General features: G+C 46.1%; 1 protein-coding gene across 6 annotated transcripts in view; it reads right to left on the bottom strand.

Annotated features, from left to right (window-relative positions):
* LAMA5 (laminin subunit alpha 5) overlaps positions 1–24797 on the bottom strand; it is a 362437-nt gene that overhangs the window by 24236 nt on the left and 313404 nt on the right. For all 6 annotated transcript variants that reach the window (XM_053245482.1, XM_053245481.1, XM_053245483.1 and 3 more), the window contains 8 exons: positions 24374–24476; positions 18144–18257; positions 14166–14345; positions 6730–6872; positions 5699–5884; positions 5088–5224; positions 3048–3201; positions 1560–1693 (listed from right to left, as the gene is read on the bottom strand). In XM_053245482.1, coding sequence (XP_053101457.1) covers positions 1560–1693; positions 3048–3201; positions 5088–5224; positions 5699–5884; positions 6730–6872; positions 14166–14345; positions 18144–18257; positions 24374–24476 — 1151 coding nt within the window. The remainder of the gene's footprint in view (positions 1–1559; positions 1694–3047; positions 3202–5087; positions 5225–5698; positions 5885–6729; positions 6873–14165; positions 14346–18143; positions 18258–24373; positions 24477–24797) is intronic.

The raw sequence follows: 24797 nt of genomic DNA, 5'->3' as shown, positions 1-24797 counted from the left end.
GACTGCACAACTTTAGTCCTCCAGCTGTTCCTGGACCACAAAACCCATCAATCCCAGGCACAGTGGCCAACAGTCTGGGATGATAGGAATTGCAGTCCAACATTTGGCCTTCAGGAGGGCCAAAATGATGCAGTTCTGACCCAGCTCAGTATTGTCTACACTGACTGGCAGCAGATCTCCAAGGTTTCAGGCAGGAGTCTTTCCCAGCCCTACTTGGAGATGCTGGGGATTGAACCTGGGACCTTCTGTATGCAAGCAGGTGCTCTACCACTGAGGTACAGCCCCAACACAAGAGAGTGGATAAAATAACCCAGGGCCTGACACATCTCAAGCGTCAGGGAGCCATGTTGTCTAAAAATTTAACCATGGCACCCGGACTAGGATATTAAAGGTTATTTAATACAATCTTTATTTCTCCCAGGCCGCCCCATTTCTGTTCTAAGTATATTAATATAAAGAAGCTAAAGAGAAGCCCGTTTATCCTCCCCCTCCACAATATCTGTCCCTAAGTCCAGTAATTTTGTCATGTGTCCCACTGCCTGGCTCCCAATTTTTTTGGGCTGGTTTCTAAAGCTAAAGAAAATTGTTCAAGGCCTGAAATAACCCATGTATGCATCCTTGAGGGATGGGCAGGATACAAATGCAATACATATGTGAACTTCTGTATCACCATGGAAATATTCCTCTTCATTAACATTGCCTTAGTCCTCAAGGGTTTGAAGATAATGGCCAACATTCTCTGCAGCATTATGAAAGCAGATCAAGAGCTCCACCTTCCCAGGGAGCTAGATTACTAGCTGTGCTGAATGTTTGTCCCATTACCCAATATGCATGGAGAGGGGTGCGGAAGGGAATTTCACTTATCTCCCCATCTCTGCAAAATCCCTTTTCGCTGCCAGGAATATGTCCCAAGGGTAACGCAGATCTCAGGGACATATTCCTGGCAGCAAAAAGGGATTTTGCAGAGAGGAGGAGAGAAGTGAAGTTCCCTTCCACACCCCTCTCCATGCATATTGGGCAGTGGAACAAACATTCTGCACAGCTAGTAATCTAGCTCTCTGGGAAGGTGGCGCTCTTGTTCTGCTTTCATAATGCTGTGGAGAATGTTGGCCAATGTGAGGGCAGGTTCTGCTACAGATGTATTTGTATTATTAAGAAGCAGTATACAATATACATGGTGCTTTAATAAGCAAAGAAAAAAGCAGGGAAGGGGGGAAATGGCAGGTCCTGCCCTAAGCTGTTTATAATCTTTGTTTCAAAAGTGAAGAAGAAAGATCACAGAGAGCAGGACAGAAGAGAAAGGCAAGCATAAATCAAGGGTGAATATAAGCGAATGCAATTACATACTCTTAGGAACCTCGGGGGATATCAATTGTGCTTTCAGGAGCGAGGAGTGGGAACCCTGTACTTCCTGCCTCTGACTTCTCCATGCCTACGACTGTCACCATATATTTTACACCTGCCCCCCAATTTGCCCCCCATCCTGCATTTTCTCCAATGCCCAAGCCAGCCCCTGACAAAATAAGCAGTTGGATGTGCACATGATCTCTCCAGCTCACCTTGTACAGGGCCTGTCAGCTGCGGTGTCTAAGTGGAAAGTGCGCTGGAAGTTGTAGAGGCTTACTACTTCTTCATTGAGGGTGTCCATCTCTATACAGCCCTGGTAGCCAGGATAGCGCAGAGGTGCAGGAGGCTGCCAAGAGAGAAAATAAACTCCTAGATCCAGGGTATGAATGGAGCCGAAATGGGCAGGGTTAGTCTTCCTGGGCGAGGTCAGCCCTCAGACCTGGATATTCTAAGGTGCAACTCCATCTCTCGCTGACTTTCCTACCTTCTCCACTTGACTCACTCTGCCTGGCTCTGCTGGCTCTTCCCAATTACCCTTGCCTGTACAGCCTCCCTACTCAAAGGACTGTCTCTCTGGTTGCAGTCTTCCATGCCCAGCTTCCTGACTACAGTGTTTTCCTGTTCCCACTGAGACTCAACCTAGTGCATAAGCTCCTTCCACAACCAGCCAGCTTGGAGCACCTTACTTATGAGGCAAAGCTACAGCACCTGGGGCTTTTTAGCTAAGAAAATAAGATAAGATGACTACAGGGAGACACGGCAGAGGTCTCTAAAATGATGCATGGTGTGTAGATTGCCAGGAAATTAAGGACCAACAAAAGGAAGCACTTTTTCACCCAACACATAATTAACCTGTGGAATTCTCTGCGACAGGATGTGGTGGTGGCAACCAGCCTGGATGGCTTTAAGAGGGGCTTAGACAAATTACTGGAGGATAGGTCTATCTACTGGAGAATGGCTACTAATCTGAGGGCTACAGGCCACCGCCAGCCTCAAAGGCAAAATGTCCCTAAATACATACTAGTTGCAGGGGAGCAACAGCAGGAGAAAGGGCACGCCTTCATCTCTTGCTTGTGGGCTTCCCAGTGGCATCTGGTGGGCCACCATGTGAAACAGGATGCTGGACTAGATGAGCCTTGGGCCTGATCCAGCAGGGTTGTTCTTATGTTCCTAATGGTTGGCCAGACTCCTGATACAAGGGGAAATCAATAATGGTGGTGAAAAACACTTGTCCACAGGACAGGCAACTTCAGGATTTACCATTAAGCTGGCTGCTTTATGAACTGAAATATGTATTTCCCTGGGAAGCCATTCACACACTCGGGGAGGGGCTAACATTATTTGTTCCTTCGGCCATACAAGTCAGCGCATTGTGTCAGCCAAACCTGAATTCCTTATGTGGTACACACCAACTGAGAGTTCCCTGTGGAGTAAATTTATACCTTTTAGAACACGTATTTAGGAACATAAATGGTTATGAACCATAAATGGTTATATTTGTATGATGGGCAACCCAATTACATGCCAAAAGTTTTATGTGTGAAGGATCCTTTATTAATAATAAGAAAGGTTAAGGAGCAGAGGACTAGGCTGTCTGACCCAGGCCACAAGCTGCTACTAAAGGTATTGATCGTCTGGCCTCCCAAAGCAAGGAAAAGGCCCCCTAACGCTCCTCCAGCCAGCCTGCACAGCCCACCTACCTTGAAGTTGGAGGGATAGCCGCCCACATACAAGACCACGTTGTGGGGCTTGAAGTTGAACAGCCCCTGCTCTCCTTTGGCAACACTATCTCCTTTTGTTTCGTGCAGTGTTTGCTTTTCTACCGTCACAGACATTTGTCCGTACTGCAGGATCCTGCAAGGAAGACAGAGAGCAGATGGATCACTCCAGGCAAGAAGGGAAGAGGAAATGAACCCTCCCAAAAGGAGACTCAGTGGCATGACAGTGCCAAGAGACCTTTCCAGGGACGGAGCATCCCATGGATTAAGAGGGCAGAGCACAGAGTCCCACATTCATAGCAACTCCAGAAATAATCAGCCAAAGGGTTGCTATCCAATCAACAGCCCTTTCTGTGTTTTCTACCCATTGCAGCAGTCATGGAAATGTAACAGAATACAAGGAGCAGGAAGAAGATTCACAGGAGAGCAGAGAAGACTATGAAATCATTTAAGACCAAGCAGAATTCACCACCATCATGTAGAAGTCATTAGCTCACAAGTAACAATTACACAAACCTATTCTCTTCTGGCCATGTTGCCTGAAGGCAAGCTACACATTGCAACCATGTGGGCAACTGGAGAGGAAGGGGCATTCCATGTCATCTAAATAACAGGCTACTCTTTATGTATGTGTGCGGGGGGGGGGGGGAGACACCTAAAGAGTTTTTTTATATAAAATAATGAGTGTAATATATCCATGGCCTAAGAGTGAAAAAAAGACACACACACACACCCAAAAAAGAGAGCTCTTCAGTTCCTTTTTAAAAGATAAAGAATTGGTTTGCAAGTGAATGTCCTCATTATTTTTCCCTAACTCATGTCAACATAATTTTGGGCAGCCATTCCAAGCCTGAAGTGAGGAAAGAGTGAGATTACCATTACTCCTATGAGTGTAGTGGTGAGATTACCATTACTTTTATTAATGTAAGTAATGTAATAATGAGGTCATTCACACAATCAACAACTGTGTTCTACCTGGGTTTGGGAGCTGTGTGTGCTCCCAATTTTCGGTTGTGTAGAAGCAACGTAAGAGGAAAACCTGGGGAGAAGTGATTGCTTGGAAGCAAGGCAGAAGGAAAAGCTACCCAGGTTTTCCTCATAGTTTTTGATTGTAATAAACAATAGGGAGGAGAACTGGTCTTGTGGTAACAAGCATGGCTTGTCCCCTTAGCTAAGCAGGATCTGCCCTGGTTGCATATGAATGGGAGACTACATGTGTGAGCACTGTAAGATATTCCCCTTAGGGGTGGAGCCGCTCTGGGAAGAGCATCTAGGTTCTAAGTTCCCTCCCTGGTATCTCCAAGATAGGGCTGAGAGAGATTCCTGCCTGCAAACTTGGAGAAGCCACTGCTAGTCTGTGTAGAAAATACTGAGCTAGATGGACCAATGGTCTGACTCAGTATATGGCAGCTTCCTATGTTCCTATGACCTCAATGTCTTCTTATCTGCTCATAGTGTCTATAACACTAAGCTGTGAAGACCCCAGTTTGAATCTCCTCTCTGCCATGAACTTACTAGATGTCCTTTGGAAAGTTGCTCTCTATCAGTCTCAGATCCCACATCTACAACATGACAATAATACCGACTTACTTTAAAAGATTGTTGTATAGAATACTGAGATAATGCATGTGGTGTGCTTTGAAAGCACGGTATAAATGAAAAGTATTACAATCCTGCTACTAATACTTCACATTTATTTGATACCACTAAGATTCCAGACAACACACAGGACACAAAAATGATGGCCTTCATGACTATAGGATTTACAATCTGCATTAGATGGATGAGGGAAGGATGGAGGGAGTAGGCAGGAACTGACATACGAGTTCAGGCACTGTATCATAAAGACACAGAGCAGTTTGGCACGGGAGCGCTGGCAGGTATCACAAGGAGTTGATCTACAGAACCACTGACAGCTGCCCTAATAAGGGATCAGGCAGACCACACTTTGTAATTGAGCAACTTGGGTTTCTGAAGGCTCTCTCTTGCTTGCTCTTTACTCCCAGCTTCTCCATTCCATACCTGTTGATGCTGACTGCAGCAAACTGTTCTCCAATTTCCTCATCAACTGTTAAATGTGCCGGCTCCTCATCCCCCAGTTTATAGACCCACTGCACTTTGCGGTCTCTCAGGATGATGCCCATGTAGTCACCGGTGGCCTGGGTATACACAGAGATAGCACAAATCGTTGGTAAAAGTCACCCTGGCAAAACTGTCCCTTGTATTTATTATTTTATTTATTTATTATTAAAACTTTTATACCGCCCTTCTAAAAGGCTCAGGGCGGTGTACATTAAACTGCTGTATGACTGCTTTGTGCTGCTGGAGGATCACAAACCCTGCTCTCAGCTGGCAAAGCCTGGGTTTCACCTTAATTAATGGCATCTACACAGTGGAATTAGGCATAGCCTTCACATTTGTTTTCCCAGTGTGGTTCATGGTGCTCAAAATAGCCTTTTTATTTTTATTATTAAGATGTTTGTATGCTGTAATACAAGACTATATTGAATGGCGACATCAGCATACTAAAATGGATGCTGCGAGATGAGTGTACTTTTCTTTATGACCCAGTCACTGAGGTCAGGCTTCTCCAGCTTTCCCCTGGTCCCTCTCTTGGGAACAAGTGTACTTACATTCTTGTGTCCCAGATACAACACAAAGCGCCCTCTGTTGCCTCCATTTTGGTTGTTCTCTCTCTCTTTAGGCTCCGGGTTCTGGATATAGAATTTTAGGGAGGTGTAAGCAGCCAAATCCTGGAGGTTGCTGGGAGTTCGGACTTGCACACCTGATGTGCCATTGAACTTCACGGGGACTTTGATCTAGTAGAAGTCAAGAGAACAAACCAATGTGGCCGACACATCATTGTTGCTAAGTATCACACACCTATCTTTGGGAAAATAATACTGAAAAGCAGAACCTGCTATGCTGGCAGCTTTCACCATCTCTATCCAACCTCCCATTTGCAATCTTCACTGCAGTTTCCTTACAAAAACTGATCTAAATCTCTAGCCATCCATGGTAGGAATGAAATTTCTCCTGGTAGTCAACATAAAGAGGTTGAATCCTTGAACATATATCAACATATGAAGTTGCATTAGACGAACAGACCATTGGCCTACCAAGTTTACTCTACATTAACTGTCAGTGGCTTTCCAAAGAGAGGTCTTTCCCAGAACTATCTGGAGATGCTAGGGATTGAACCAGGGACCCTTCACTTGTAGAGCATGTGCTTTGCCACTGAGCTATGGTGCCTCAACAACCCTTAATTCAGGGCTACATAGCTTCGGCCCTCCTGCAGATGTTGGCCTACAATTCCCACAATCCCTGGCTACTGGCCACTGGGGCTGGGGATTATGGGAGTTGTAGCCCAAAACAGCTGTGGGGCCTAAGTTGAGCAAGTCTGCCTTAATTGGTTTCATAAATAATTGTTCTTTCACTTCTTTAGGATAATTTATAAATCTCCAGGGTGTGTATTAAAAAAGCTAAATAGCTGCCAATCTTGGGTCAGTAAATGAATTTCTCTGTGCTTCAAACAATTTCCTAGCCAAGCTGGAGTCTTCTCCTAGGGATTCATTCAGGGGACACCAAATGTGACAGAGGCTTGCTTCAGAGTCCTTCGGGGGCAAAGAGTAGTGCTCTCAGTTGTCCCTTCATCATTCCATACCTTACTAACAGCATTCCGGGCCAAGGATATCAGCTGGCGCACCCGCAGGATATTATCTGCAACGGTGGCATTGTGGCTCTTTCTGTTCTCCAGACTGCTCAACTTGCCCAGGAGGAGCGGGACGGTGCTTTCAAGGCTTGATACTAGGGTGCAGAAATTCACCATGGGAGAGCAAAAGAAGCAAAACCATAGGGATGAAAAGAATCACAAAACAAGTAAGTTACCCTGATTATATTTGCATTAGTTTAAAAATGTATACCCTGTTTGCATTAAAAATGCTCAAGGTGGCTTCCAACAAGAAAACAATGTAATAAAATAAAATAAAATAAAATAAAATAAAATAAAATAACAAAATAGGAGTCACAGACAATCCAATCCAATCCAATCCGCTTTTAAGGAACCTGTGAGGCAAAGGCCTGTCTAAAAAGTAAGGTCTTCACCTCATGGTGGAAGGCCAAGGGAGGAAATATTTATTTATTTATTCAATTTTTATACCGCCCTTCCAAAATGGCTCAGGGCAGTTTACAATTAAAAACAAAACCATTAAAATCAGTTAACAATTAAAACAAAAATGATAGAACAGTATAAAACAATCTATATTATTATTTCTCCTGGGTGTGCCTTCGAATGTGTGTCCAGCCTGGTTGGCTGGGTGGCGGAGGTGCCTAATTGGCTGGCGCACCCGGGAGAATTGGCCGGCGACGGTGGCGGCAGGTCCAGCCCGGCCGCGGAGGTGAGACGAGGAGGCGGGCCCGGCCACGGAGGCGGCACTCAGCCCAGCAGCCTGGGACCATCCCCTCCTGGAGACTGGAGCAGAAGGTAGGGGTGGGGGGAGAGGTAGCGGGCCCTGAAGAGGCTGGCTGCAGAGGCTGGCAAATGGCGGCAGTGGGCCCAACAGGCCGCAGAGGTGGCACTTGGAGCAGCGGGCCCATCCGCAAAGGAGGCACTCGGCCCGGCGGCAGGCCAGGCCGCAGAGACTCTGGGCCAGGCCGCAGAGGCGGCTCTTGGCCAGACGGCAGCGGGACCGACCGCCAAGGCCAGGAGCTCGTGGGAGGCTGGGGTGGGAGGGAACCGGGCGGCGGGACTTCCCTGTTTGCCACCCGGGAAGAGGAGCGGCGGCGGGGCCGTATTGGCCGCCCAGTAAGGAGAGTAAAATGGGGAGGAGGGAAGGGTGAGGAGAGAGTAGGGGAAGGAGGAGAGAGAGTAGGGGAGGGCAAGAGAGCGTGGGGCAGGGGGAGGAGAGGGCAGGGGGAGAGGAGGGGGCAAGAGAGAGTGGGGCAGGGGGAGGGCAGGAGAGAGTGCGGGAGGGGGAGGGCAAGAGAGTGGGGCAGGGGGAGGGGAGGGGGCAAGAGCGTGAGGCGGGAGGCAAGAGCGTGAGGCGGGAGGGAGGGGGCAAGAGTGTGGGGCAGAAGGGAAGGAGGGGGAGGGAGAGTGGGGCAGGAGGGAGCGGGGAACAGCCAGCCCCAAAGAGCACACAGATGCTCTGTGCGGGTTGGCTAGTTAACAATTAAAACATCATAAAACAGTAATGAAACAATCACAACAATTTAAAAACCCTGAAAAACAGGTTATATTACAACGTTATGGGTCTCCATGCTTCCAGTCTCAAGAGAGTTTGTGACTACTGAGACGGTGCTAATGACAGATAGGGATGATTCACACGATTAGGTGCTCTTCACCTGCACGGGCAGCCCTGCTCCATGCAGCTCTGAGAAGCACGGACGAGGGCGGAGAGATTCGGGGCCAAAACTTGTTGTTCCAGCCTCCAGGCATCCCTCAATACCCAGAGGGGTTGCACTGGGGATTGCACTTGTCTCTGTGACTTCCCAGGCTGCGCGCAGACCTCGGCTAAACCCCTAACCTCGGCTAAAAGCCGGGTTTGTTAAGGGAGTTAGGCAGGCGGGGAGCGGAGGGATCCGGGAGGATCGTGCTGCTTCTCACGACTAGCCTCTCCGTGTAATTGACTGTGATTGTGAGCCCTTTGCTTGTGAGATTGCGAGCCCTTTGGGGACAGGGATCCATCTTATTTATTTATTATTTCTCTGTGTAAACTGCCCTGAGCCATTTTTGGAAGGGCGGTATAGAAATCGGAATAAATAAAAAAATAAAAATACGGGTTCAAAAGGAGGACTGAGCATATTATTGGGAAACAGTCTATCAACAACTTTGAGCTAGGACCACCATACTTCAGTTTCAGGTCCCTTATATAGGAGTGCCTGATACAGTCTTGAACACTTTCTGACTCACCAAGCAGAATGAAGCCATCAGCCATCAAAGCCAGGCAAGTACTTGACTGAACCAGTTTTCCCTCTAACAAGAATTCCCAGATGTTGTTCACTACAACTCCCAGCATGCTCAGCTGCAATGGCCTTTGGCTGGGGATTGTGGGAGTTGTAGTCAGCAACATCTGGGAATTCCTGTTAGAGGGAACTCTGGTCTCAAGCAGGCAGAAAAAAACAGGATGGGGTTGTTTGTTTTTTAAGCACTGATGGGCTGCCTTACTTGGCTTATGGTTCAGAATGGGTACATGCTTGTTTTATGCCAGGGGATCTCAAACTCAATCCCCAGATGCTGATGGACTACAACTCCATCAGTCACAATCCCCATGTGGCTGGGGATGATAGGACTTGTAGTCCAACAATACCTGGAAGTTTGAAAACCTCTGTCTTAGGCTATACAAAACCTTTGTTAGTATTCTTTTCAGGCCCAAGAAAAAGGATGCTCTTAAACAGAACCCAGGCTCAAGCATAGTCACCATTCTGTGAGTTTGGATGTTGCTCTTAAAATAAACTAAGGCCAGCGGAATGGATCCCGTAATGGCTGATACAACCTCATATAATACTGCAAACCTCTGCAAGCTCAGTTATTGTTTTAATCACAGGATTAAATTGGGGCCTCTCTACCATCAAGTTGCAACTGTGGCAAAAACTCAAACTCAAATTAATTATGCACTCTGACAGTCTGATTGCCTATATCACTGGTAATTGGTATCTGACATATAATAAGACAAGACATCAGAATCTGAAATCATTTATAGAGGTGAGGTACACAACAGTTGAGTAATTATCTAACTAATCCAAGGAGAAAGGCCAGAAGGCAAAGAAGAGAGCAGTTAGTATTTTTTTCAATTTAGCATCTTGTCAGAAAAAGAGATTATGTCGTCAAATCTTCAGCTGAACAACCCACTGCTAGCAGATTAATTTGGAAAAAATATATAGTAGGTGAGAAATGAAAGGAATCTAACTGGCCATTTTCCATTGACAGTGAATGGAAAGCAGTAACAATACAGCTTCTTTTTCAAATACAGAGGTTCAAAAACATGTTGTACTGTAGTATGAAGCATTGGTTTACTTACTGTGAGGTCTTCTTCTAGCTGCTGGAGTCAAGGACATTCCTATGGGTTATCCTCCTCATGTGCTCCCAGGCAGGTCCATGTTAATTAGCGAAAAGAAACAGAAGCCTACAAGAGCCCGAGGAGGATAGCTCCACCCCAGTTCTTTCAGACCAAATTACGAAAATTACAACAAAATGTTATATCAGAGGGGAAAGCAAACGTACAGATAACAAGAAACAGAATATGAAAGGTACATGTAAAAAACATTCAACCTGATGTGAAATAAACATTGTCCATTAGTTGAATTCTGCTCTGCAATATCTGTGTAGTGAAAAAGTCCTCAGCAGTCTTCTGCTGGAAACGTAAGAAAGGCTAACAAGATAGTCTCCCAGGAGCAAACAAGCATGCCAAGCCAAGTGGGCCGAGATGTCCTTGACTCCATCAGCCAGAAGAAGCCCTCATGGTGGGTGAATCAATGCTCCGTACTCAGCTGCTGGGGTCAAGGACATCTCTATGGGACGTACCACAGCTTGTATGTCACCTAGGGAGGGAGAGCTCTTGGCTACTCCTGGGGAAGCACTTGCTGTAGCACCCATCTTCCGAATGCCGCTTGTGTGGAAACATGTGTGTCCATTTCATAGTGTCTTGTGAATGTTGAAGGACTCTTCCATGTTGCTGCCTTACAAATTTCATGGACCGGAGCATTCACTGAAAAGGCAGTCGATGTTGCTGCTGCTCTTGTGGAGTGTGCGACTATACATATGGAGTGTGCAACTGTACGTGTAGGTAGATGGAGATGCTGCGTCCCATACGCTAGTGCTATGCAAGTTCTAATCCATCTGGCAATGGTAGAGGAAGCTACTGCTTTCCCCATGGATTCAGGTAGGAATGATAAAAACAATGAATCCGTGGTACTGAAAGCATACTGTTTCTCTCTCTCTCGGCATCGGTGAACATCCAACTCATGCCACTGTTTTTCCACTGGATGCCTGGGGTGTGGACAAAATGAAGGAAGAAAAACATCCTGTGACTGCTGAAATGGTGAAGCCACCTTAGTATGGATGAAGGGATCCGGGATAAGTGTATAGACTCTTGCTGGAATATGTAGTGTGAATGGATAGTGCCAATATCCTTCTCGTTGACATAATGGCTATCAGGAACGCCAACTTAAATTATAGAATCCAAATTAGAATGGACCTCAATGGTTCAAAAGAATGTGACTATAAGGCCTTTAGCACTGTATGCAAATCCCAGGAAAGGAAGCGGTGTACCATAGGTGGTGAAATAAGTGTTAAACCTCGGAGGAATCTTTTTAGATGAGGGTGTGAATGTACTGACCTAGAAGATATGCCCGAAATAAGTCCTACTAAGGAGGCCGCTTGCCTTTTCAGTGTGTTTGGTTTTAGACCCTTCTTGAGCCCTTCCTGCAGAAACTGCAGAAGGTGTTGTATATGTATAGATGTTTCACCATGAGGCACTGAATGGCATGCCGCCCATCTTAAAAATGCTCACAGTACATTGGTAGATCTTATTCATTGACGACCATCTTGATGCTAAAATAGTATCCAACACATTATCGGAATACCCATGTTGTCTCAGTATTCACCTCTCCGTTTCCATGCAGCAAGCTGCAACCAGTCCAAGTTGGGATGATGCACTGGACCCTGAAGGAGTAGATCCATTGTTACCGGTAGGAACCATGAGTCTGCAGCTGACAGATGTAGCAGCTCTGCAAACCATGGCCTCCTGGGCCAAAATGGAGCCACCAGTATTACACTTGCTTTTAGTAGACATACCCTTCTCAACACTCTTTCCAGTAGTGGAGTAGATGGAAACGTGTAAAGCAGGCTGTTTGGGCATGGGGCCGATAGCGCATCTATGTTCTCCTGACATAAATCTTGGTAGGTGCATGTTCTGAGGTGTCACAAACAAATCCATTACTGGCATTCCCCATATTTGAACTATCTCCTGGAATACTTTCTGGTTTAGGGACCATTCTCTTGGCATCAGATCCTTCCGACTCAGCCAGTCGGCCAGCTGGTTGAGGTCTCCTTTTACATGGTGGGCCGATAGAGGCCAGGTGGAGCAATGCCCAGCTCATCAACAAGACCGCCTCTGCGTGAAGAGACCTTGCCTTGTTCCCCCTTGCCTGTTTACACGAGCTTTCGCTGTCACGTTGTCCATTTGTATCAGGACGTGAGAATCTTGTAGAGGTTGTTAAAAAGCTCTCAGAGCCAAGCAGATGGCCCTTAGCTCCAGCCAATTTATGCTGTGGCTTTTCCCCTGGTCTGTCCATTTTCCTTGTGCTGACAATTGTTGGCAGTGTGCGTGCCAGCCCCTGGTGCTAGCATCTGTCGTCACTATCACCTTGGGCGGATTCAAATACTGCTTCCCCTTTAACAGGTTTTGTGGCAGCAGCCACCATTGAAAAGACTGATGGATCTGGCAAGGAAGGCGTAGTAGCAGGCACCTTTTCCTGGTGATGGCCACCTAATGCAGTAGAAAAAACAACTGTAGATCTCTCAGATGGAACTTCACCCATGGAACAACCTCCAAGGTTGCTACCATCAGGGCCAAGATCCTTGCTAGCGTGAGCAGCAAAACTGTAGGAGCTGAGAGCGTTGCTTTTACCTTTGTGTTAATAGTCTTGAATCTGTCTTGAGAAAGGAATAACGTCCTGCTCTGTATTAATCACCACCCTCAAGTGTTGGATTCTGTGAGATGGAACCATCTGACTTTTGACCAGTTTTATTAGGAACCCATGCTCCTGCAATGTCTGAAGTATCGTCTGAAGATCACTCTCCGCTGTTGTTCTCGAAGGTGACTGGATCAAAAGGTCATCCAATTATGCAAATATCTAGACTCCCTGAAGATGGAGGTAAGCCATCAGCGGTGCCAATAACTCTGTAAAGACCCATGGGGCCGATGAGAGGCCGAACAGGAGGGCAACATACTGGAAATGCTTTTTTGCATATTTGAATCTGAGGAGGTAGTGGCTGCTCTGATGTACAGGTACATGTAAGTACGCCTCCTTCAGATCTATTGATTATTACTACTGTTACTGGCATTGCCTGTGTTGCAACAGACTGCTAAGAAGCCTCTCCTTTTTTGGAGCCATTTTGTGCTGCTCGTGCCACAATGGAGCTCCTGGCAAGTGCTACAGGGGCCTCCAATGCTGCCCATGCCCTCAGCTCTGCTGCTGTAGGGGGAGGCTTGGTGATCAGGACCACTGTCTCCCATTTCAGCCTGGCCATAAGGAGCAACGACAATCTTGACATCTCCTTGCTCTCTGTTTCTCCGCCTCTCCCTGAGGCACGCTTGGCCACTCTACTGTGAGTTTCGTGGCCCGAGGGCGGGAAACGCGCTGCAGCCTTGTCAGCATCCAGACCGGGCAGCATTTTATTTATTTAATTTATATACCACCCTTCCAAAAATGGCTCAGGGTGGTTTACAACAAAATAAAAACAATTAAAATAAATTAACAATTACAATCCAAACTAAACCAATTACACAATTAAAATAATTTAAACATTAAAATTCGGTACCGGCCGCATTTGAGCAGCTGGTACTGATGCTTGCGGGGGACGCAATTCGGAGGGTCTGGTCGCCTCTGGGAAGCCGCTCTACCCTTTCCCCTTTGGCACCAGGATCATCCTGTACCCTCCTACGCACTCCATAGCAGGGGGAAGGAGGGAGAGGAGTGAATGGGGGAGAAAGATCAAAAATCCAAAGGAGGGTTTAAAAAAAATTTTTTTTTTGAAGGAAATAGGAAAGGAATAATGAGAATAGAAAAGGATAAGTAGAATCAATAGGAATTAACAATAATCAGAGATCTGAATAGAAAATTTTGGAGCTGCCTGGAACCATGCAGGATAGAAAGAACTGGGGCGGGGCTATCCTCCTCAGGCTCTTGTAGAGTTCTGTTTCTTTTAGCTAATTAACATAGTCCTGCCTAGGAACATGTGAGGATAACCCATAGAGATGCCCTTGACCCCAGCAGCTGAGAAGAGAGTCATTTCATCACACAAGGATCATCACGTTGCAACCAAATCTTCCTCTTTCCCCAAAAGAACTGACCAACCTCCATATGGGAATTACATACCAGTATTCTTGGCATCCTGAACAGCCCGATTTAAATCTTCACTTCTGAGGTCTCCATATTGTTCCTTCCATTCATCCAGGTTCGTTTTCATGCCACTCAATTTTTCTTCAATCCTTGTTGCTGTCTCATTGGCTTTCATGGCAGCATCTTTGACATTCTGGATTGCCACTGCTGTGCCATCTTGGAAGACAAAGGATACAATGTGTGTGTGTTGTGGGGTGGGTGGATATATATGCAAGGCAAACTACCAGAAGATGAGTGGAAGCAACTATCTATTGAATCTTCTGAATGTGTAGCCATGAGAATCCCACACTGGGCAACAACACTGATTCACTGCAACTCAAGAAAAGCAAATAAATGAACTGGTAGCTGTCCTACAAAAAATCTCAGTGACAATTTCTGCTCTATGAGGCTTCAAGAAGAACTATGTAGTTAAAACTTTTGTGGGAGAACATAATCATACAAATGTCAATTTCAACAAACCAGGCTTTAAAAGTTGTGTCATAGAGACTATGATGGTTGGCAAGCAGCACCAGAGCTGTCAATCATCTTTCTGAAGCCTAAGGAACCGCCCTCCAGGTGGGGCTCCTGAGGGAGGGGCTTTAGAAAGGAGCAGAGAGTGGCAATTAAACTGTCTAACTGGGAACTCACAGAGTCAGATAGGATTTGGATGAACCAGTGACAGGGATTATTAGGGCGAGGGAGAGGATCTCTAGAGAGGGTCTCTGGGTCAGTGGGTTGAATATTGGGAGGTGGGTAGTAAGCTATGCACAACAGTGAACTCCTCCAGTTACTCTTATGTATGAGACTCTTATGTATGAATGCTGGGTGTGTATGGTATATACACGGGTCTTCAACCAGGGTGGTTGTTTCCAGTAAAAGGGCTAGGAGTCAGGGAATGCTTGTTGTATCCAACACAGGCACCTCAGCAACTTATAAGTCTAGCCTCTGTTAAAGAACTAAGTTTGACACATGGTCACAGAAACCATTTCGCATGCAAAGCCCTGCTTTGGCAGAGAGAAACCTTTAAGCTACTTGTACATCAATAAAGTTGACTTTGTTTTATTTCAAACTTCACTCAGTGTCCTGTGAGTTATAGTTCTCCCCACGCAGCCCTCAGCTACACAACTAAGGGGTTGTCAGGACACAAACTTACACCAGAAGAGCTTGGTAGTGACAGCGGAAGCTTGATAAAGAGATAAAAACAACATTCTCAGTAAAATTGGTCCACAAAGCTATAAAGTTATTAACCTCTTCAGTTTTGGGAATAGATCCCCCTCAATAGCAGTGTCTCAGAGTGGTGAGCAGGGCACGGCTCCCCACTGGGACACAGGCAAAGGAATTAAGGACTACTTGGCTTTTGGGTGGTGAAATCTGGAAAATGATGTGCATGTTCCCACTCTAAAGTGATGAGTGCATTGTGGAGAAAGGTTCTCCCTTTTTAAACCATAGCCAAAATTAGTTAAGCCTGTCCCCTGGGATAAAGATTTCAATTTGCAACCTAACAGATCCAATAATTCAATGAAAACAAAAAATACATGAGAAATAAAATGTATTAACCTGAACTGTATCATAAATCATAGAGAAATAGTGATGATAATTGATCATACAAATTTAAGCCACAAGATACACTAAACAACATCCAATCTAAAAAATAACTATATATAGTTCATAATATATGCCAGGATAAAACATGACAGCAACCTGGTGATGAACTGTTTTGAACTGCTTTATCAAGTGTCCATGTATAAGTTTGTCTTGTTTCTAACGAAAACCAACAATATTTTCACAGTGACTCAAAAACCATGTTGAAAAAACTTTTGAAGACATGGAATAAATCCTCTTCATAGGGAACTTCAAAATCTTCTCTTGTAATATGGATAGACTCCTACCAGAGACTTGGTAGGAGTAAGGTTGCAAAAGAATCTGTCACCAATGCTTTTTAACATCTACATGAAACCGCTGGGTGAGGTCATCAGGAGATTTGGTGTAGGGTTTTACCAGTACGCTGATGACACCCAAATCTATTTCTCATTTATTTATTTATTTGATTATTCTTATCATCATCATCATGAAATGGCATTCATTCACTAAATGCTTGTCCACAGGCAGTAATGGGCTGGATGAGAGAACAAATTGAAGCTGAATCCAAGCAAGAAGGAGGTGCTCATTGTGGGGGATCGGAATTTGAGGGATGAGTTAGATCTCCCTGTCCTGGATGGGGTTATACTCCCCCAGAAGGAACAGGTACACAGACTGGCTGTGCTCTTGGATCCAGGCCTCACCCTGGTATCCCAGGTGGAGGCTATGGCCAGGAACGCTTTCCATCAGCTTCGGCTGATTCGACACCTGCATCCATTCCTTGAAGATAACAATCTCAAAACAGTGGTGCATCAGCTGATAACCTCCAGGTTTGACTATTGCAATGCGCTCTACGTGGGGCTGCCTTTGTACGTAGTTCAGAAACTTCAGTTAGTTCAAAATGCAGCAGCCAGACTGGTCTCTAGGAATAACCCGGAGAGACCATTTTATGCCTGTTCTTAAACAGTTGCATTGGCTGCCAAGTGATCCCCATTGCATGTTGAGGTCATTTGGAGAGGTCTGTCTCCAGTTACCACCAGCGCATCTGGTGATGACTCAGAACAGGGTCTCCTCTGTAGCTGCTCCTGGCCTATGGAATGCACTCCCGGCAGATATCCATCGTCTGGGCTCATTGTTGGCTTTCAAGAGAGCCCTAAAGACTTACTTGTTTGGCCTGGGCTTCCAAGGCTTTTAAATTGTTTTTAAGTATTTTTAATTGGTTTTAAATGGCTCTGAACTGTTTTAGATTTGTCTTTATATTGTTTTAACCTGTTTGTTTTAAATGCTGTTTGTCATAGTATTTTACCTGTTGTGCACCGCCCAGAGGCTTTGGATGGGGCAGTATAGAAGTGTAATCAATCAATCAATCAATCAATCAATATTACATTACAAGAGAAGACCTCGAAGTTCCCTATGAAGATAATTTATTCCATGTCATCCAATGTTTTTTCAACATGTTTTTTTTGAGTCACAGAGGTTGTCCTCACAACCGGGTGGGCGGAGTGGCAGGCAGGTGGTGTGTATGTGTGTGTGGTTTTACTCACCTTCTCCCAGATGACCAAATTCTGCTGTTGGGAGCGCAAATCGAGGTCCCAGACGAGCAGCACCGCGTTCCTGCAGCGCTGAGCTCCAGAGGCCAGGACGATGCGTCCCAGCCCCTGGAGATCCCACAATGCACTGCGTGATCCCACACCCCACCAGCGATGGGAAGGCACCTGTCAGTGCTTCAGCACCAGCTGCAAGCAGCTGGCACCAACACACGATTGAGTAAATGCAGTTATGGGAGTGCTCGCTCCCTTAACCTTGTTTAAGAGGCAGGCTCCCTAGGCAGGTTTGCTGCCAAGGCACCACTGAGAGCCAGTCAACTCCTGCGGGTTCCCACAGGCAGACAAGCCCAGACTTTGCTGCCCTAACCCTGTCCTGGCTGCTCGTGAGAACAGTCTCACAGTGATGAGATTGTGAGCCAATGGAGTTGACTGTGCATTTCAATGCTCTGAAGAGTAATTCTTTCCCATGTGCCTTTTACTTGCTCATCCTAACTTGTGAGCAAGGGAAGGGCAATTTTAGCTGGATCTTGCCCCTCAGTGAGAAGCAAGACTGGAGACAGCTGATTTCCACTAAAAGCAACCAAGGGACACACAGGTCCCCCTTACTGTGTTTTTAGGGTGATTTTAAGGACGTGGTGGCAGCAGAAACTTTGAGGGGAGCAACCTGGGGGATGCACAGATTATAATTAACCAAAACATGCCCACCCTAAGTTTTTCACATACATAACTATCTATGTTGGAAAAAATAACACAGAAGAGGCCATAATGGGTTAAAGTATCCAGAATAGTAGGAGAATCTAGACGCACTTTTCTTTCAAGCATTTAAAAAACGAGCCACAGCGTGACAAACCTTGGACCGTGTCCAACGTGCTCTGTATGGACTGCAGCTGATTTCGAAGCTGTTCCTTCTTTGTTTGGCTGCCAGCCAACTTGTCCTTGGCTGCCTGTAGTGCCTCCTTGATGTCTTTGAAATAAATAAATAAATAAATAAATAAATAAATAAAGCTTCATAAGCACAGGGCTATATACGTACAAATTAGGATTGCTGGAACAGAATGTCTCTCAACAGTTACACTGTGGAAGATATTTTGAATGTTGTAGTTATGGGCAGGAACGTTAGCATCCTGTTCCTCAACTCCAGCACCTTCAGACAGATATGCCATCTTCTTTCTCTCTCTCTCTCTCTCTCTCAGTGGGCAGGTTCACATGTAGCAGTGGCAAGTTCCCACTGGGCACATGCTCCTGTTGCGATTTCTGGGTCATGCGAATCCAGAATTTTGGGTTGAGAATGTCAGGTATACAGCTCAGCCTGACATTTGTAACCAGCATTTGAAGTAGGCTTGACAATGTCAGGCTGAGGGAGGTACCCTAATATTTACAAATATTCTAAATGAATTAAGTGAAGTAGTGACCCTGCGGTGTTATATTTATTTATTCCTGGGCTGAGTTTTATCTGTTGTTTTTTCATAATGTGCTTTCTTTTGTACATTTCTGCATAAATTAAAAACAAAAAGTATATAAAAAGAGGTGGCACTCAATGTTCTCCACGGAACATTTCCAGGTTTACATAACATGGAAATAGCAGAAACAGAAGCACGCTGGAAACCTCTTACACTCTCCCATGCTATCTCCAGGCAGCACACAATGAGAAGAGAACATGCTCTCCTGTTCTCCTGGATCAGACCTCATGCTAGCCTTGGGCTAATAGCTCCTATGAACAATTATGGGAACACAGGTTCCCATCAGTGACTTAAGTTTAGATCAGGGGTTCCCAACCCAGCCACTGTGACCAGGTATGAAGAGAGTGTAGTCCAACAATATCTGGAGATCCAATGCTGAAAACCCCTAATTTAGACCCCTGATTGCAAGATCCCTGTGCTCCTCAGGTTGTCCAGCTGCAGAAAGCAATCCTGTCATGGAGCTACAGCATGTGTTGTATATGCAGTATAATGAAACAAAGGTAGGGGCAGAAGTGTTTAGATGGGCTGTGACTAGAAGAGATACATTCTCGAACGACAGGGAAGACAACTCTAGGAAGAGCAGACACAGCTGAGAAGCTGAGCAAGCCCTTCTAAACATCTAGCCTTTTCCACTTCAAACAAACCAAGAGGGGAGTTTTGCAGGGGCTGTTTCTCTCTAAGGGGTAGGTCTTAGTCTCTCTCTCTCTCTCTGTGTTACTTGTTAGGGTTACTTGTTAGGGTTAACATATAACAGGGCTAGGAGTTCTTAGGGTTACCTAAAGGCTGTGTTTACTTAGTAGTGGGGGTGGAGTCAGCTAGGGCTGGGAGGGGCCCCACATTCCTTCCTTTGACTCACATCCTGTGTGACAGTTGGAAGCCTAAACTACATATGAGGTGTAGGCCCGAGAGCATAGCGAACAGAACATAGCGAACAAGGATAGCAAACAGGACATAGGAGTTTTGCAGGAGTTTAGCAGGAAGTGTGCAGGGGAGCCTGGAACAAGCCCCCGCGATCACAAGGAGCCTGGTGGAGAAGAGAACGTAAGTACATATCCCTCCCTCGTATCCCTCATATTATTGGGAAAGGCTGTTTGGACAGTTAAATAGCTGACCATTACAGCTGAGACCTATCCTAATAAACTATCTAATAAACGGACAATAAGCTCCCAACAAAAACAAAATAAGCGCCAACAAAAACAGTATGAAGATAGAAGGTCAGCAGGGGAAGGGGCACTTCCCAGTGTATTGCACAGAGTGCCACATGTACGACTATTTGCCCATGGGCAGAAGTCACGGGTGTGTGCTCGGTGCAAGGAGCTCCTGGCTCTCAGGGAACAAATCCGTTCCCTCAAGACCAAGGTGGCGGATCTGGAAAAGCTCAGGGAGACAGAGAGGCATGTGGATGAGACCTTCAGGGATGTGATAGAGGCATCCCACTCCAGGGCTGGTAGCTCCTCTGCTCTCAGGGAGAATGAAGGTCTTGGGCGAGGAGGACATCGGTCTGAGGAAGAGGGAAATGCTCCTTTAGAAGGGACCCCTTCCGTGGATGATGAGCCCATATCCTCTCGCACAGGGGATACTCCTCTGGGGGGTGGGGGCCTCCTTGTAGTTGGTGATTCGATCATTAGGGGGATAGAGAGATGGGTTTGTGACCCGCGTGTTGACCGCACGGTGACTTGCCTGCCTGGTGCGAAGGTTGCGGACATTACGCAGCATCTAGACAGGCTCCTAGGCAGTGCTGGGGAGGAGACAGCTGTCGTGGTGCATGTCGGCACCAATGATGTGGGGAAATGCAGTCGGGAGGTCCTGGAAGCCAAATTTAGGCTGATAGGTAGCATTTTGAAATCCAGGACCCCCAAGGTAGCATTCTCAGAAATGCTACCTGTTCCACGCGCAAGTACAGTGAGACAGGCAGAGCTGAGGGGTTTCAATGCGTGGATGAGACATTGGTGCCGGGAGGAGGGGTTTAGATTTATTAGGCACTGGGACACATTTTGGGGCAAGCAAGGCCTGTACAAAAGAGACGGGCTGCACTTGAACCAAGATGGAACCAGACTGCTGGCGCTTAAAATCAAAAAGGTTGCAGAGCAGCTTTTAAAATGACACCTGGGGAACAGCCGATGGGAGCTGGGCAGTATTCCGTTTGGCAAAAGCCATCCTTTAAAGTGTGAGGCTGCAAAGAATTCAAATAAAACAGATGGGGACAGAGCAGAACTGCATAAAGAGCAGACGGGAGGCTGTACCAGCAGGTCAAAGAGTCAAAGGAATAGCATACATCAGGGGAAAGATTCAGTGTATAGGTGCTTGTATGCCAATGCCAGAAGCCTCCGAGCCAAGATGGGTGAGCTGGAGTGCTTGGTTGCGAACGCAGAAATAGACATAGTGGGCATAACAGAAACATGGGGGAACAGTGAGAACCGGTGGGACACTGTTATCCCTGGGTATAAACTCTATAGGAAGGACAGGGAGGGGCGCCTTGGAGGAGGGGTAGCACTGTATGTTAGAGAAGGGATAGAATCTAACAAGCTAGAAAACCTAAGTGGACTGGAGTCCTCCACAGAAACCCTGTGGGTGACTATACAAGGCCGGAAAGGAATCGTGCTACTGGGGACGTGCTATCGCCCTCCGGATCAAAATGCCGACAGTGACTGGGAGTTGCAGGAGGAAATCAGGGAGGCATCAAGGAGAGGCAGGGCTGTAATTATGGGTGATTTCAACTACCCACAAATAGACTGGGTAAATTCACATTCAAGTCAGGACAAAGAGGTCAAATTTCTAGATACGATAAATGACTGTGCCTTAGAACAGTTGGTCATGGAACCGACCAGAGAGACGGCGACCTTGGATCCAATTCTGAGTGACACCCAGGACCTGGTGCGTGATGTCAGTGTCATCGACCCTTTAGGGAACAGTGACCACAGTGCCATCAAATTCAGCATACATGCAGGGAGAGAATCACCAAGGATGTCAAACACAGACATTTTAAATTTCAAAAGAGGAAACTTCTCCAAAATGAGGAGTATGGTGAAAAGAAAGCTGAGGGGGGAAATCAGGAGAGTCACTTCACTCCAGAGTGCATGGCGTTTACTCAAAACCACAATACTAGAAGCCCAGTTAGATTGTATACCCAAAAGGAGGAAAGGTACCACTAAGTCCAGGAGGATGCCAGCATGGCTAACAGCAAGGAAGCCATAAAAGGGAAGAAGACTTCCTTCCGAAATTGGAAGGCCTGTCCAAACGAAAAGAACAGAAAGGAACACAAACTCTGGCAAAAGAAATGCAAGGTGACAATAAGGGCGGCAAAAAGAGAGTTTGAGGAACATTTAGCCAAAAGTATCAAGGGGAATAACAAAAACTTCTTTAAGTACATCAGAAGCAGGAAACCTGCCAGGGAGGCGGTTGGGCCATTAGACAATGAGGGAGTGAAAGGGATTATTAAGGAGGATATGGAGGTTGCAGAGAAACTGAACGAGTTCTTTGCGTCTGTCTTCACGGCAGAGGATACTGAGCATATACCTGTTCCTGAACCAGGCTTTTTAGGGATGGAGACTAGAGAGCTGAGTCTGATAGAAGTGACAAGGGATGATGTTCTAAACTGTCTGGAAAAACTGAAAGCTAACAAATCACCAGGGCCAGATGGCATCCATCCAAGAGTCCTCAAAGAACTCAAATGTGAAATTGCCGACCTCCTTGCTAAAATATTTAACTTATCCCTGAAATCGGGCTCTGTACCAGAGGGCTGGAGAGTAGCAAATGTAACACCGATTTTCAAAAAGAGATCCAGGGGCGATCCAGGAAATTACAGGCCGGTTAGCCTAACGTCCGTTCCAGCCAAATTGATGGAAAGCATCCTCAAGGATAAAATTGTAAAGCACCTAGAAGAAGAGGCCCTGCTGGGAGTGAGCCAGCATGGCTTCCGCAAAGGTAAATCTTGCCTCACCAACTTTTTGGACTTCTTTGAGAGTGTCAACAAGTATGTTGATAAAGGTGATCCAGTTGACATAGTCTACCTGGACTTCCAAAAAGCTTTTGACAAAGTTCCTCATCAAAGACTCCTGAGGAAACTTAGCTGTCATGTGATAAAGGGACAAGTACATGTGTGGACTGCTAACTGGTTGAAAGACAGCAAACAGAGGGTAGGTATAAATGGAGAGTTTTCACAATGGAGGGAAGTAAGAAGTGGGGTCCCCCAGGGATCTGTACTGGGACCGGTGCTTTTTAATTTATTCATAAATGATCTAGAAGCAGGGGTAAGCAGCGATGTGGCCAAATTTGCAGATGATACCAAACTCTTCCGGGTAGTGAAATCCAAAACGGATTGTGAGCAGCTCCAAAAGGATCTCTCCAAACTGGGGGAGTGGGCGACAAAATGGCAAATGCGCTTCAATGTTAGCAAGTGTAAAGTGATGCACATTGGGACGAAAAACCCCAACTTCAAGTATATGCTGATGGGATCTGAGCTGTCGGTGACAGACCAGGAAAGGGATCTTGGGGTTGTGGTTGACGGCTCGTTGAAAGTGTCGATTCAATGTGCGGCAGCTGTGAAAAAGGCAAATTCCATGCTAGGGATCATTAGGAAGGGGATTGAAAATAAAATGGCTAACATTATAATGCCCTTATATAAAACTATGGTGCGACCACACTTGGAGTACTGCGTACAATTCTGGTCACCACATCTTAAAAAGGACATTGTTGAACTGGAGAAGGTACAGAAGAGGGCAACCAAGATGATCAGGGGCCTAGAGCACCTTTCTTATGAGGCAAGACTACAACACCTGGGGCTTTTTAGTTTAGAAAAAAGACGACTGCGGGGAGACATGATAGAGGTCTATAAAATCATGCATGGCGTGGAGAAAGTGGAGAGAGAGAGATTCTTTTCCCTCTCACACAACACTAGAACCAGGGGTCACTCCATGAAATTGATTGCCAGGAGGTCTAGGACCAACAAACGGAAGTACTTTTTCACACAACGCGTGATCCACTTGTGGAACTCTCTGCCACAGGATGTGATGACGGCCAACAACCTGGATGTCTTTAAGAGGGGTTTGGATGACTTCATGGAGGAGAGGTCTATCAATGGCTACTAGTCAGAGGGCTGTGGGCTACCTCCAGCCTCAAGGGCAGGGTGCCTCTGAGTACCAGTTGCAGGGGAGTAATGGCAGGAGAGAGGGCACGCCCTCAACTCCTGCCTGTGGCTTCCAGCGGCATCTGGTGGGCCACTGTGCAAAACAGGATGCTGGACTAGATGGGCCTTGAGCCTGATCCAGCAGGGCTGTTCTTATGTTCTTATGAACAAGACTGTCCCTATAAAGTGAAGATAATCTTGCAGTCTAAATACGTCCATTGCCAACATGTTCCCAATTCCACTCTGGGTACCAAACCAACAGCAAGTAATTGTGGCTTTGTGGAAGGTGAAAGAAAAGGATAGTATAAGTGAATGCAAAAGGAGAGTATAGGGGAAAGGACAGCATAGGGAAAGAAAAAGGATTGTATACGCGAGATGGGATCCAGTGAGCAGGGAGAGGATGGAAAATAAGCTGACAGAAGTCCGGGAAGAAATTTCCCTTGCAAAGTTTACGTTGGTCAGTGTCTGTGTGGGGGAGATAAGTTTTTCGCTTACCTCCTCTGAGTTTCCTCTGTTGCCTCTTCACAGCTTCTTCTAGGGCACTACTGTTTTTCTTCGCCTCTTCTGCCTTGGCCCCAAGATCACCCAAGATGGCATTCTGTAAACAAAGACGACAACTATTCACATCTTGCCTGTCATGTAACCCACACAGAACATCCTGAACTTTGGACTTACATGAAGGATTTAACCTCTAATCACCTTTGGTCTTTCATCGTGGATCCAGTCCACACTTCGCTGTTTACTAGCCGACATCATAACTAGTGCTTCATCCACACAGTGGATGTCCAGGTGCAGAGGCAGCATTCCTGTATTTGACACAAGTGGCTGCACACGTGTCTTTTTGTCTGACCTTCTGCCCATCTCTCCTTCCCCTGGAAGTACTCTTTGCAACTTAGAAATATGTCCCTGAGGGACATAT

Source organism: Hemicordylus capensis, chromosome 4, assembly GCF_027244095.1.
Source record: "Hemicordylus capensis ecotype Gifberg chromosome 4, rHemCap1.1.pri, whole genome shotgun sequence".
NCBI lineage: Eukaryota > Metazoa > Chordata > Lepidosauria > Squamata > Cordylidae > Hemicordylus > Hemicordylus capensis.
This window is presented reverse-complemented; position numbering and strand designations above follow the sequence as displayed.